This window comes from Glossina fuscipes, unplaced genomic scaffold (genome assembly GCF_014805625.2).
Source record: "Glossina fuscipes isolate IAEA_lab_2018 unplaced genomic scaffold, Yale_Gfus_2 28, whole genome shotgun sequence".
NCBI classification, from domain to species: Eukaryota; Metazoa; Arthropoda; class Insecta; order Diptera; family Glossinidae; genus Glossina; species Glossina fuscipes.
This window is the reverse complement of record NW_023998423.1, coordinates 16,363,777-16,377,341: the sequence shown is the minus strand read 5'-3', so window position 1 is coordinate 16,377,341 and position 13,565 is coordinate 16,363,777. Positions and strand designations below refer to the sequence as shown.

Sequence of the window (13,565 nt, the reverse complement as noted above, 5' to 3'; positions counted from 1 at the left end):
AAAATTATTAAAGTTAATCCTCTTAAGATAAGATATGCTGTCCTGTAAGCAATTTTGATTATCTCCCTCGATGATTTTAATATGTCAGCAAGGTCATAACTGTATAGGTTTTACGTTTTTATATTTATATCTTTTTATGGGAGAATCGCTAAGTGAGTTCTGCAAAGTTTTTTGAAGTAATTGCATAGCTTCCAGGCCGGCGTGGCCTCCTCTGCGACACCTAAGCATCTGTCTAGTTCGTCTGGAACTCCGTTGTAGGCGGTTATGGCGGTGGCGCTAATCACCATGTTGAAACTTGTCAGCAGGCTACGTTCATAAGCTTGACAAAGTCCCTTGTCTTTCAAATATGATGGCCAAGAACAATTAAGAATGCTATATTGGGACAGGGCCGAACCTTCGATACACGACCCCACTTTGTCACGATCTGCAGAACACTCAAACGGCCAGGCGGTCTAAATGTAGTAAACTTAATTTAGATTTTAGTGTTTTCCAATTGCTTCCGTAATAACAAAGGCTTAATTGCGATAGAATGTATATGGTGGAGTTTAAAAAATAGATTTTCGTGATCCAAACACCAATAGTTGATTTACCAAGCACAAATTTTCATCGTAAAATATAAAAAATTAGATTTTTTTGCTATATTAAGCCTTAGATTTCCTTAGAACCTCTTTATGGGTTGGGTTCCAAAAAATAGACCTGCATGATCCAAATTTGGTAAAGTTAATTTTTATGTCAAATTATTGTTATGAAAGAAATCTGATTAAGAAGCCTTGAAAATTCGACTTCTTGCTATATAAAGATTTACTTTTCGTAGAAACGATTATATGGCAAGGGATTCAAAAAACGGTCCTATTCGATTCAAAGGTTTCACAACAATTTAGAATGCCAAAGTGCTATCACTAAACCGGTTTTGCCGCGAAATTCTGAAAATTATTCTGAAATTATTTTCTCTTCTAATAACTTGTCAAAATAAGGCGCTATGTGGGGAGTGATTAAAAAGACCATTTCAATAGCGTTCGCGCTTGAGCCAAAATACGTCAGTGTATCAAATTTGATCAAAATATGCCGAAAATTTATAAACAGACAACAAAGAGACAGACGGAGACACAGGCTTAGAATCATTTTCAATGAAAAGTGGATCTAATTCAAGTCCTTCTGGATGTTACAACCGTCCGCATGAACCTAATATACCCTCTACCACAAGTGATGTGATGTGGAATGCATAATTTATAAATATATGCGATGCATATGTTCATACGTCAGACTATATAATGTGCAGTGCATATGCTAACCGAGCAGGCCCCTACGGTGGATTGAAGGTTCGACATAATTCCTATGCCTATTCATTTGCACACAAGCACACATACATGAGCGTTTTTTCTTGTTTTCTGCAATCGATATTCAAAAATGTTGAAGATTGTTTTCTCATAATCTGTTTTGCCTTAAATTGAAATATTTTAAAAAGTCCTTAATAAAGATTTTATTGCTTACTCAACTCAAATCGAAAATTTTGCGAGAGAATATTGCAATTGATTCCTATGTAGACATAAATATGTACATTTTAAATAATTTATTATACAAAACATACAATTCCTGAAATGTTTGTGTCTTTGTTCCATCTTACGAATTTTGTTGAAATATATCTTAAAAAGCCATAGACTTTACAAATTATTTTACGAACTCTGAGCACACATTTAAAGGATTGATTTATTAATAAATTATTAGATGATGTGATATTATTTGCAAAATATTTAAAAAGAAAAAGAATAGAATTTGATAAACATATATCTCTCTCTCATATATTATCACATCACGTCATCATATTGTGCAACTGTCCAGTTTGTCTGTGCGTAACACAAATGTTGCATTTTGTTACTGATGTGTAACCAATAAAGTAAATTATAAACGGTAAGATAAATCTTTTGCAAATATTTTCAGTTTGTTAATTGTTTTATATAAGCCGAGTGTTATATGCAACCTTTCAATTCTTAATCCTTTCACATAAGAGAGATTGCATAAAATTGTATTTTATATTTGAAGTCTTCCGGAAGAAAAGTCAAATAAAAACTAAACCACTTTTTCGACATATTCCAATTACTTAAGTTAAATATATTTTTCAGTTTTTTTTTTTTTTTTTTTAATTTTTTTTTTTATTTTTTTTTTCATTTTTTTTTTTTTTTTTTTTTTGTTTTTTATATACAATCGAAAGATGTACAAATCTTTTGTTTGCTAAAAGAAAAAAAACACTTTAAAAACTTAAACAAGAAAAAGAACAATAAAATATTAAGTGGAATAATAACGCCTATGATTCATGTTTATGGACAAAGGAAGCCATAAAATCAAATAAAAGTTTTCTCTGTGATTTGTGAGACGGGATTGGTTTGGTGCTTACTGCTGCAAGAAATACTGTAATCATAACGAGATAATAAACTAATCTTCCAAATTTCTAAAGGCTTGTTGCAAGTCCTCATACAATTGTTCAAAGTCGGCTTTGATCTTTGCTTCTCCATCTTTGACGGGGTCCTATGTTAAAAGAAATTGGATAATTCGAGACCCATTTTCCACAAAATTGGAATTTTCTTCTTTCGATGCTTACCTTAAATTTCATAGAGGACAATTGATACATATTATTGCCCATGGCTTCGCGTATAACATTCCAAGTGATTTTATTTTCCGATTGTGCCGTCGATTCCACGGAATGACGAGCCAAATCATAAAACGCAATCATATTCTTTAGCATGCCCACCGTTTTGTAGAAGGGACAGAAACGATCATAGGATGAATAAGAGTTTTGTTGTAGAAAGTCGTCTTTCAGCAGCTTGGCGACTTCCAAAGTAATTTTATCGGATTCTGCTAGCGAGGCCTTACCAACCAATTGCACAATTTCCGAAAGATCTTCCTCCTCCTGCAAGATTTCTTTCACCTTGGTACGCAACGGTACAAATTCAGGGAAATTCTTATCATAGAAGTCGTCCAGGGCGCGCATGTATTTTGAATAAGAAATCAACCAATTGATCGAAGGGAAATGTTTGCGTTGAGCCAACTTCTTATCCAAACCCCAGAACACTTGGACAATACCCAAAGTAGCGGAAGTAACGGGATCCGAAAAATCACCACCAGGTGGTGAGACAGCCCCGACAATAGATACTGAACCCTCACGTTCAGGATTACCTAAACATTTGACGCGCCCAGCACGCTCATAAAATGAAGCCAAACGAGCTCCCAAGTAGGCGGGATAACCAGAATCGGCAGGCATTTCAGCCAAACGTCCTGAAATTTCACGCAAAGCCTCAGCCCAACGGGAGGTGGAATCGGCCATCATGGACACATTGTAACCCATATCACGAAAATATTCGGATAAGGTGATACCCGTATAAATGGAAGCTTCACGAGCAGCTACAGGCATGTTAGATGTATTGGCCACTAAAGCAGTACGCTTCATAATAGATTCGGTAACGCCGTCAATTTCAACCGATAATTCGGGAAAATCGCGCAAGACTTCAGACATTTCATTGCCACGTTCACCGCAACCCACATAAATAATAACATCCGAATTTGAATATTTCGATAAAGCCTAAAAAACCAACAAAGGGAATTAACACCGACAGCGTAGTAGCACCATTAAAATGCTTACTTGTGATATTACAGTTTTACCACAACCGAAAGCCCCGGGAATGGCAGTGGTGCCACCTTGTACGCAAGGGAATAAAGAATCCAATACCCGTTGGCCCGTTAGGAGAGGATGATTGGCTGGTAACTTTTCGGCTACTGGCCGAGGTTGACGCACTGGCCAAACTTGCAACATGGTATGCTTTGTAACTTCACCATCAAATTCCGTTTCTAGGACGATATCTTCCACAGTATAATTACCAGCTGGTGCTATGTAACGCACCGTACCCTTGCCACGAGGATTAACAATCATTTTATGTTTCACCAATGTATTCTCATGAACGATGCCGTACACGTCACCTCCCGTTATATGGGAGCCAACTTTAACATTTAAAGGATTGAATTCCCAAGATTGTTTACGTGCTAAGGAGGGTACATTAACACCCTTCGGAATGTAAATGGAACTGGTTAGTTCGTTAATATCCTTTAATGGACGTTGGATACCATCAAAAATGCTACCCATAATGCCAGGACCTAGTTCAACTGACAATGGTTTACCCGTTCTTAAAACGGGATCACCAACTGTAACGCCAGAAGTTTCTTCATACACTTGAATAGTAGCCATGTCACCCTCCAAACGGATAATTTCACCCACTAATTCATAATAACCGACACGAACCAGTTCGTACATAGCCGAACCAGACATCCATTCGGCCGTGACGACTAAAAAAAAAAAAAAATTAATAACACAAACACGTAGTTACTATTTCAAGACTTTAAATAACTTTTAGTAATTTTTCGTTTGTCTTACCAGGACCGGAGACAGCAAACACTCGTCCAAATTTGGATTCATGTTCTTCATCATCGAACATTTTAAGGTTGGACATTTTGCAGGCTTTTTTGTGCAAACTTGTTTATTTTAATGGAATGATCGGAAATTTTCTAAAGAAAATCAAAATATTTTATCAATTAATTTATTTAAAAAGTATATTTTAAAGAAAGCAAAGTTTCAACATTAAATTTTGCTTTCTAAATACAAAGTAGTTTTTTTTCACTTGTCAGCTGACTTCTCCCTCCCATATTAGATCATTTGATAAAAGTTAATCAATTTCGTGATAGTAAAAATTATAACGAATCTTTTTCCCACTTGGATTGTTAATGCATTTACACGTCTTCTTATAATTCTACTATAATAATTTTTCTTCATTTATTTACTTTTTGACTTATATGTCTTAATTTATGTAAATTATTTCTAATCGAATTAATTTCTCTCCACAAAACTTAAAATATTTCTTAGCCGAACGATGATCAACGATTTAATATGATATTGCTGCGTTTTCTGTATTCGGCTATAGAGTTTGCAGAAGAAAAAAGCTTTTATTTCACGTGACATTTGGAATTGTTAGTCATTTCCAATAACTGGATTTACTTTAAGAAACAGAGTTGCCAAATATTTATTACTAGCAGTGATCGTTTTATCGTTTGTGTATTTATACGAAATTAGCTTCGGGACTGTTTTGTTTTCAAATCAATAATAATTATGGCAAAAAAGAGGAATGTTTACATATATTTATATATGTATATATGTAGATTTTTTGTTACTCTGTTCTTCAATCGGTGCATACAAACATATACAAACTCAATGCTTAAAAGTTGACGTCACACTTTAGAGGTATTTATTATACAAGTAGCTTTTTGATAAGCTTTTTATTTTATAAAAAGTCATGTTTTTACTGCTATCTCGTTGTGTTAATGAAACCAAGAAAACAAATTTTCATTAAACCTTCTCAATATATATTATGACTGTAAGATATTATTCAAAAACTTTGCAAATGCTTTTCTAGTTTTCGATATGTATGTGTACTACTCTTTCAACGTTAACAGAATATTGAGACCATATTTACATCGTAGTGTTACTGCTATCTTTTCGTAATAGTGAGAGCGAGAAAGCAGAAATGTATTAAACGTTTTCAATGCATTTTAGATAAAATGCTTTATCGGCTGTATAATGTACGAGATTGATAATAAAATGAAAGTATTTTCTCTAAGCTATGCTAATAGTAAATTCTTTACGATATCAGAAACAGGTAAATGACAATATGAAGCAGCATTTATTTCAAAATTCAAGCTCGGAGATTATTACGGACTTTTTGTGTTTCTGTTATCAATAATAGTAGCAGTGCTATAAATTAACAGCCATTTGACGGCTTGGTCTCTCATTCACATTATTTTCGTGCATAAAAATTCTCCTAATGATTTCTTGATACAACACACACATTCTCTCAAACGTCAGCAAAACAGTAGCATATTGTTGTAAGCATAATTTATCTTTATCTAATCTAATCTACTCAATATATATATATTTATTAATTTTATATGCTTAGGCGTATATTTGATATATTTCTACAATTTCCCACATCACATACGAGTGAGTGATAGTAAACGAAGCGTTACTTATTAATTTTTAGGATATATTCTACAATGTTTTAAAATATTGTATATTAGTCTAGAATACTCTGGAATTGTTTCAAATTTCTTCATTGCATTAGTTCATTGATATCTATTGAAGCAATTGCTGTACATAAAATTTAGACTTTTTGACTACCAAATAAATGATAAGAGAAAAACAAATTATCATTTGTTATTTTTCGTTCATAACACTTATATATAAACTATAGCGTGTATTCAATTAAAAACACACGTCTGCTTTGAGGGATTGCGATGTTATATCAAGAAACTATTAACAGAATCTTTGCCCACACAAGAAATGAGAACAAAGGAGCAAGAAATCAAATTGCTGCTAATGAACAGCGTTACTACTGTTATTGATAACCGCAACCCAAAGAGTTTGTAATAATCTTTTAGTTTGAGTTTTACAGAAAACGTTGAAACATCTTGTCATTTAGTTGTCTCTGATAATAACATTAACAAGACCTTGTCGAGATTTTGCTGCACATATTATCGAAAAAAGCTGTACATTTTTTTCTATTTATTGAAATGAAATATTTTTCAAAATGAACAGAATATTAAGAACTTATTTATATCCCACTGTTATTACTATGTGTTCGCATTAGCGAGAACAAGAAAGCAGAGCTGCATTAAAGGTTTTGAATGCACATTACCACGAAATTGGACAAAGTGCATTATCGGTTGTATATGATATATGAGATCGATAACAAAATGAAAGGATTTGCTGTAAGTAAATTCTTGATACTAAAAGGATACTTTGCAAGTCTTAAATGTGTTACATTATAACATAAATCGAAAAATTCTATAAATTCTTCTCCACCCTATGAAATGAAATGCCTTTTCAAAGTTAACAGAATATTAAGACCCATATTGGCACCCAAAAAACAACAAAACAAAACAAAATAATTTGCTTACTCTATACACAACAAAACGTGCATTTTTATTATTTTTTCAAATGTTAGCCAGATGCAGTAGTTAGTGGCAATAACAACCTACATTTTGTACCGATAAATCATACTAGAGTAAATTTATTGCAATTCCTATAAAGCGGTGTTACACTTGTATAAACTCTTTTTTTTTCTGTTTTGTTTTGTTTTTTTCAATGAAATTTTCAAAAACTAACTTTAGTAACGTAACCCGACAGATATATTGATCCTCATATTTTGTTTTCAAAAAAGTCATAAATATTTGTTAGCAAAGCTTGGCTATGACAAATATTTATTTAACCAAAAAAAAAAAAAAAAAAATTTTTATTTTTTAATCTTATACCTGCAAAAGTCTACATTGTTGGTTATGTTATCTCTAGGCACTATGTCCTCTAGTTTGACAAAATACAAAAAGGGCGCAGAGTAATTTTTCCAAGTGCCGAAAGAAAGTTTCAAAAAGTGGTCTTTTTTAGTTTAGTACAATGTGTATACATACAGCTTTATGTTTTTATGGGTGTAGTTTTGTAGTTCTATGATGCGCACGTAAATTGCTCAGTTATATTTCAAGCTTTATAAAAGTTTTTATATTACGAATTTTTATTCTTGAATTACGGAATAATGCTTAAGCTACCGGAAGTATTCGGTATGCATGTAAATGCACTTAGGAACTGTGCACGAGTACGTACATCCTTCTGCATACACACTTCTGGACGTAAACTTTTTGAATGTGTTTTACTTTTTGTATAAACCAAATATAGTTCTTTGCATAAATTTGCTTAAAATATATATAAAAGATACAAAAAAAATTTAAGGGACTTACTCTAATTCTAATTTAAATCTTTTTTAAGCGCCCACACACAACAGCTTGAAACTGAAAAACGTAACAGCCATCCATTGAAATTATTAACAACAAAAAAAAAATGTAAATAATTTTCACATCGTTTTTGGACTAACCTCGCAGTTTGCCTTCCATCATAGTTGCGAATTAACATTCATACTTGATTTTAAGTCCGTCTTATCATCTTACATATATACATGTAAGTGCTAGGGAAAGTACGTTGCCAAGGGGGGCGCGCCAGTTGCCAGACCAAAATCGTTTTTGCACAGAGCGTTAAAAGGTGGGTCTTCCACAAATTTATGTTTATTACACGGACGACTCAAAATGCGTAAAGACTTTTAAGAGGATGACATACATTATGGCGGCTCGAAGATTTAACACTGATGGGGCCACGCTGCCATGTCATCTCCTTATTTAGTTTTTCGATTGGTTTTGTCTCTCTGTCCCATTTTCATCCTTTAAAAGTCTTTTTTGAATTTCCCACCTTCCATTTCATGATTTTAACGTTAATGTCAAGGCCAGATGATGTATTGTATCACAGCATCAATTTCTTCATTTTACTACCGGCGCGAGTTTCTTTCTTATAGCTTCGATATTGCTTAGTAAATGATGTCTACCGTGTCTCTACTATTGAACAAACCCTAATGTCATCCCCTAGCTTTGCTTGGCAATTGTGCATGTATGACTGTTTAGAATAAGGCTTCAGTGTCATATATGTTCATATAGCTTCATATAGCTTCGATATTCACACAGCTTCGACATTGCTTAGTAAATCTCTACTATTGGAGAAACACCGATGTCATATTTGCTTGGATACTGTGCGCGTATGACTCTTTGGAATAAGGCTTTAGTGCCTTCTTCTTTGATAAATTAGAAACTTTCTCTCCCTTTGAGAGTCAAAGCTTTATGGGAGTAGACAAAATTTAGAGTGGTACCCACGGTAAAGAAAATGGAAATCGTTTATTTTCAGACCGAAATTTTCGAGTAGTTTTCAAGTAACTCTTTCAAACACTGAATAAGAGAAAGTGTTTCTTAATGCTCGCTATTTCCAACAAAAAAGATCAAAAAGGTATATTCAAAACCGAACTTTTAAAACAATTGCGGTAATGACCTTAACAAAGTATGCGAACAGAGCGATAACGCTAGGCGATACGTACAAAAGGCCACTTGCCTTCGGCTTCATTTTAATAGTTGTAACGTTTCTAAACCCACAGGCATTGGCAACGGTAACAAACGAATATTTTGCAAAACTGTAAACCTCGTGCCGAAACATATCAAATTTGTTGCTTGCAAGTATATAAAATGAAACAAAAACTTGTAAATTGTATTTATTATCGAGCGTATATGTATGCATATATATGTCAATATGTACACACATATGTATATCCCGGATGCATCATGTGGGCAATTAAAACCAATACTTTGCTTGCAATGTTTTTGTTGGTGTTTTTAAAAAAAACAAATTTTCATTTCTATTTTATGTGTGAGTACAACGGCACACATTGTGTGCGTGTGCGTGTGCGTGTGCTTGTGTACGTGATAAAAGTAAACATTTTAAAAACATTTTATATTTTACAAATGTAGTACGAAAACTTTTTAAAAATTTAATAAAACAATATTTAAATATGTACATATGTATGCAGTTTACATTATAAATAAATTATTTATTTTCCGTTGGCGTTTATGCAGTGCATGCGAGCTTATGTGGAATTTGAAATATCCGAAGGCGCTTATGAGATCTCATGTCCGGATAGTCAATGTCCGGCCCAAGGTGTTATGACATTGCCAGAAATCGCTCACCTTACAACCAGCAATTTAATGAAAAAACATCATCGTTATCGTTTAAATCGAGGTAAGAGAGAGACAGAGATAAATAGAGAGAGAGAGAGAGAGAGAGAGTGAACTTTAATGAAACCAAGAATGATACAAAAGAGGAAAATTTTTATCATTTTTTTAATTAATAGAAATTGAATTGGATAAAACTCGTACCTGGTGTCCACGCGCTGGATGCGAGACAGTTTGTCTGATTGGTACTAATCATCCACAGCAGCAGCAGCAGCAGCAGCAGCAGCAACAGCAACAGCAGCATTCTGACTCTTTACCTTCTACGTCAAATGCGCCAAATGCTTCCGTATCCTCTAGTTTTGGCATCGTTAGCAACGAGTTAAATGGCAAGAACAGTGACACGCTGAGTGCAACTACTCCGTTGTTATGTGCCGTTCAGTGTCCTTCGTGTAAAGATGAATTTTGTTCTGCTTGCAAAAAGGCGGTAAAGAAGCATGCAACGACTACATTTTATTACTTCTTTAATTAAATATTAATCTATGTCATTACATTTTTCGCTTTTTCACATTAGTGGCATCCGAATATTACTTGCGAGGAGCATAGCCGCCGTTTGGTAGCAGATGGCCAAGATGATATTGGCATACCTTTCGATAATGACCTTATAAAATGTTGTCCCATGTGCGCTGTGCCCATTGAGAAGGATGAAGGCTGTGCTCAAATGATGTGTAAACGATGCAAACATGTTTTCTGTTGGTATTGTTTGGCTAGTTTGGATGTAAGTTAAAATTCTATGACTTTTACTCCTTTTTTTTTTTTTGTTTTCTTTTTTTTCTTTACATTTAAAAGGAGAAACTTTTTACCTTCTGTTTTAGGATGACTTTTTGTTACGGCATTACGATAAGGGACCATGTAAAAATAAACTTGGACATTCCCGTGCTTCGGTGGTATGGCATCGAGCTCAAGTTATTGGCATTTTTGCCGGTTTTGGTATTTTATTATTGGTAGCGTCGCCATTACTATTACTGGCGGCTCCATGTATTATCTGCTGTAAATGTCGCAGTTGTAGTGGCTCCAAAATTGACGAGGGCGATGGTGAAATGGATGAAGCTACAGCCTTGCAAAGGTAATACAATAAAGCATGTATTAATATTCTTTCAATTTTGCAGCTTTGTAGCCATTGCTGTATATGACGGTGAAATTAAAGCATTTGTAGTAAATTACGGAAAAATTGTATGATAGTTGGCTTAACGCTGATGCCTCAGATATCCATATGCTCTCATTTTTAAGAGAATGCAGCGTGTCCCATAATTAGCGCAGCCTTTTGAATTAAAGAGAAAGCAGAGTTATTTCCTTTTAATTGTAATTCTTTTATTGAATCATATTTGTCTCTAGCATAGGGTTCTGTGCGGAATAACAAATCGGGCAAATGGTGACACATATTTTCCATTACCAAATTGCCTAAATGTGGCTGACTTTGGTTGAATCTGCGAAAATGTGTTCCTCTCTCCCGTGTGACGCTTACTGCCAGCATACTTAGCAAAGAAAAGAATGAAATTTCCCGTAATATAGAAGAGTAAAGAAAGCAAAAAAGATTGCCTGAAATTAATAAAGAAGGCCAAAATCATAAGTTTCTTCTTCCTTTAATAGTCAATAATCACTTTTTATATATCCACGTTTCTTAACTTCTCAAAGTTCAGCCACATGATTATAGTCCAAAATTAATTACTTTATGGTTATATAGTTCACTCTTAAATGAAATGATCTCGTGAAGCCATTAGAATAGCCTTAATGTAAGCACTATTCTATAAGTCACCTTGATCACCAAAATATCTGTTCACGAAAACCGTTAAAGTGAAATGCGATCAGGAGTCAGTTCACGGCGCTCGTTATAGAGGAAATTCAATTGCATCCGTTAACAAACACTTGTTGACGAGAATTCCGTTGATGGTACTAGATAGCTTATGACTGTTTGCTCAATATCGAGCGTAAAATGTCACAGTATAACTCGAACCGAAATAGCTATCGAGCGTCATGTTTAAAGAGATATAATAAAGTAAAATATTGGTAGAAAAGAAAATATTTGATAAAATTAGGAAAATAGGAAGATTACTTAATCTCAGAAATACATCTAATTCACTTTTTACACGATAGCTATGTTCCTAAAAGATTCGTGTAAAAAAAGATATTAGCGAAATGGAAAAATAGCAGATTGCAGATTACCAAAAAAACTGAAAATTATAATAAACAATATTGAAAAATTCTTTTCCGCATTCATTTAAGATTTTATTTCGTGGTTACACACTTCAATTTATTATATATATTTTAAAAAATAACTTATACTCCGTAAAACCAAACTAAAAAATACATTATACGCCTAATTCGGGGAATCCCGCTCATATATATGCATATAATCCCACATAATTTAATTGAATTGTGAACCATGTAACGCGAAGTTAACAATGGATATTCGTGAGGAGTGAGAATGAAAAAATTCACAAAATACTGAAAATCGTGTTAAAACAAAATAGTTCGTGTAAACAGAGAATTAAAAGGGATGCGGTCAAATGTTGGCAAAAATAATAAAAGCAAATAATGGTGTGGTAAAGTATGGAAAGGGATAAAAGACACGTGGATTAACAAAAAATTTCTAGAAACGATGAAAAGTGCATTACTAGAAGCGATTTTAAAATTATTCTGCAAACGTGACATTTAAGATCTGTTTGTGGGGTATATAGACAGGCAAATTTCAAATAAACGTCAACCTAGATATTAAGAAAAACAATAATATTACATACAATTCACAAATAAGACTTAAGTTTAATAACTTTCTTTTATATATATACTTTTTTTTTTTTTTTATAGACAACAATTTTCTCGCCAATTTCTTCTTTAAATTTTATATTTTCTTCGTTTATGTATTTACTTTTCTTCCCCTTCTTTGCATTATTTTGTTATACACCCACCGATATCACAAATATTCCGTTGCAAATGCAACCAACAGGAATCCCTACTCGATAAGAAATCGAATACCATCGAGTACCAACCGAGTATCATCAATCCGAACTGCGGTCGTATCGTACGATAACTCGACAACAAGAACCGTAAACCTAACTAAGGAGCAAAAGTTAAATTTTGACAAATTGAAATAACTTTAAAACACTTCTCTCACAAGATGCTCTTAGATAACTCCTGAAAGTTCTCAATTTTAATCGAAATCTCGTTACAATAGGTCTCTTAATATTTAATACAATTTATCTTTTACTAGTCCAGGAATATTTTAAATAATCTTAGTGTTCAGCAATATTTCACAACGGTATTGATAATTTTCTAATTTCTCTCTAAAATTTATCCTGAATGCTTTGTGAGCTTTTGTGCCTTGTAATAAATTGATTTGTCGGTTTATCGCTAGTTTATGACAGAATCTTTGCGATAGTTTTTCTCACTTATTTGCATGCGATATTTTTTCCATACCCTACACCACTTTTAATATAAGGACGTATTAAATACATGCGGGTGTATCAACTACCCAGAACGACTTGAGGTAGATTTGTTTTGCCGATCTAAGCTTGTCTATCCGTCTGTCCGCCCGCCTGCCTTGTTTTCCTTTATTCATGGTAACAAATTTTACGATATTTTGAAGAAAGTTGATATACTAACGTGTTTCGGGCTAACGGTCAATGGTATAGAGTATTTAATGTTGATATAGTTTCTTCACTCGTTAGAGAATAAAAATTTATAAAATTTATTATCTCTTTTTAGTTTAAATTAAACAAAAAAGAAAAGAATAACGACTGGTACTAAAGTGAAAAAAACTGTGGAAAGTAATGTGAAAATGTAAATTGAAGCAGCTAAACTAAATGAAATAATAATAAGCAAATATGTAATAAAAATTATATAGTGGATAATAATAATAATGCAAAAAAAAAAAAAAAAAAAAA

The 13,565-nt window shown here is 33.3% G+C and overlaps 2 protein-coding genes across 2 annotated transcripts in view; one reads left to right on the top strand and one right to left on the bottom strand.

Annotated features, from left to right (window-relative positions):
* The window catches only part of LOC119636502 (probable serine/threonine-protein kinase tsuA), a 75,364-nt gene extending 61,827 nt beyond the window's left edge, over positions 1 to 13,537 (top strand). The window contains exons 4-8 of the mRNA XM_038031873.1: positions 9,532 to 9,694; positions 9,807 to 10,111; positions 10,199 to 10,402; positions 10,500 to 10,750; positions 13,387 to 13,537. Of these exons, the coding sequence (XP_037887801.1) occupies positions 9,532 to 9,694; positions 9,807 to 10,111; positions 10,199 to 10,402; positions 10,500 to 10,750; positions 13,387 to 13,396 (933 nt within the window). The 3' untranslated portion in view covers positions 13,397 to 13,537. The remainder of the gene's footprint in view (positions 1 to 9,531; positions 9,695 to 9,806; positions 10,112 to 10,198; positions 10,403 to 10,499; positions 10,751 to 13,386) is intronic.
* LOC119636503 (V-type proton ATPase catalytic subunit A) lies at positions 2,237 to 4,956 on the bottom strand. Its single transcript, XM_038031874.1, has 5 exons — positions 4,825 to 4,956; positions 4,421 to 4,551; positions 3,635 to 4,332; positions 2,597 to 3,574; positions 2,237 to 2,523 (listed from the first exon to the last, which is right to left on the bottom strand). The coding sequence occupies exons 2-5, from the start codon at positions 4,494 to 4,496 to the stop codon at positions 2,431 to 2,433; spliced, it is 1,845 nt and encodes a 614-aa protein (XP_037887802.1). The 5' UTR covers positions 4,497 to 4,551; positions 4,825 to 4,956; the 3' UTR covers positions 2,237 to 2,430.
* Positions 13,538 to 13,565: the final 28 nt, after the last annotated feature.

What these genes read in the sequence shown, in the direction of transcription:
- LOC119636503 (XM_038031874.1), bottom strand. Translation starts at nt 4,496, where the DNA reads ATGTCCAACCTTAAAATGTTCGATGATGAAGAACATGAATCCAAATTT. An exon ending in GTAAAACTGTAATATCACAA is followed by an intron (nt 3,575 to 3,634) that starts GTAAGCATTTTA and finishes TTGGTTTTTTAG; the next exon opens with GCTTTATCGAAATATTCAAA. An exon ending in TGTCCTCTATGAAATTTAAG is followed by an intron (nt 2,524 to 2,596) that starts GTAAGCATCGAA and finishes CTTTTAACATAG; the next exon opens with GACCCCGTCAAAGATGGAGA.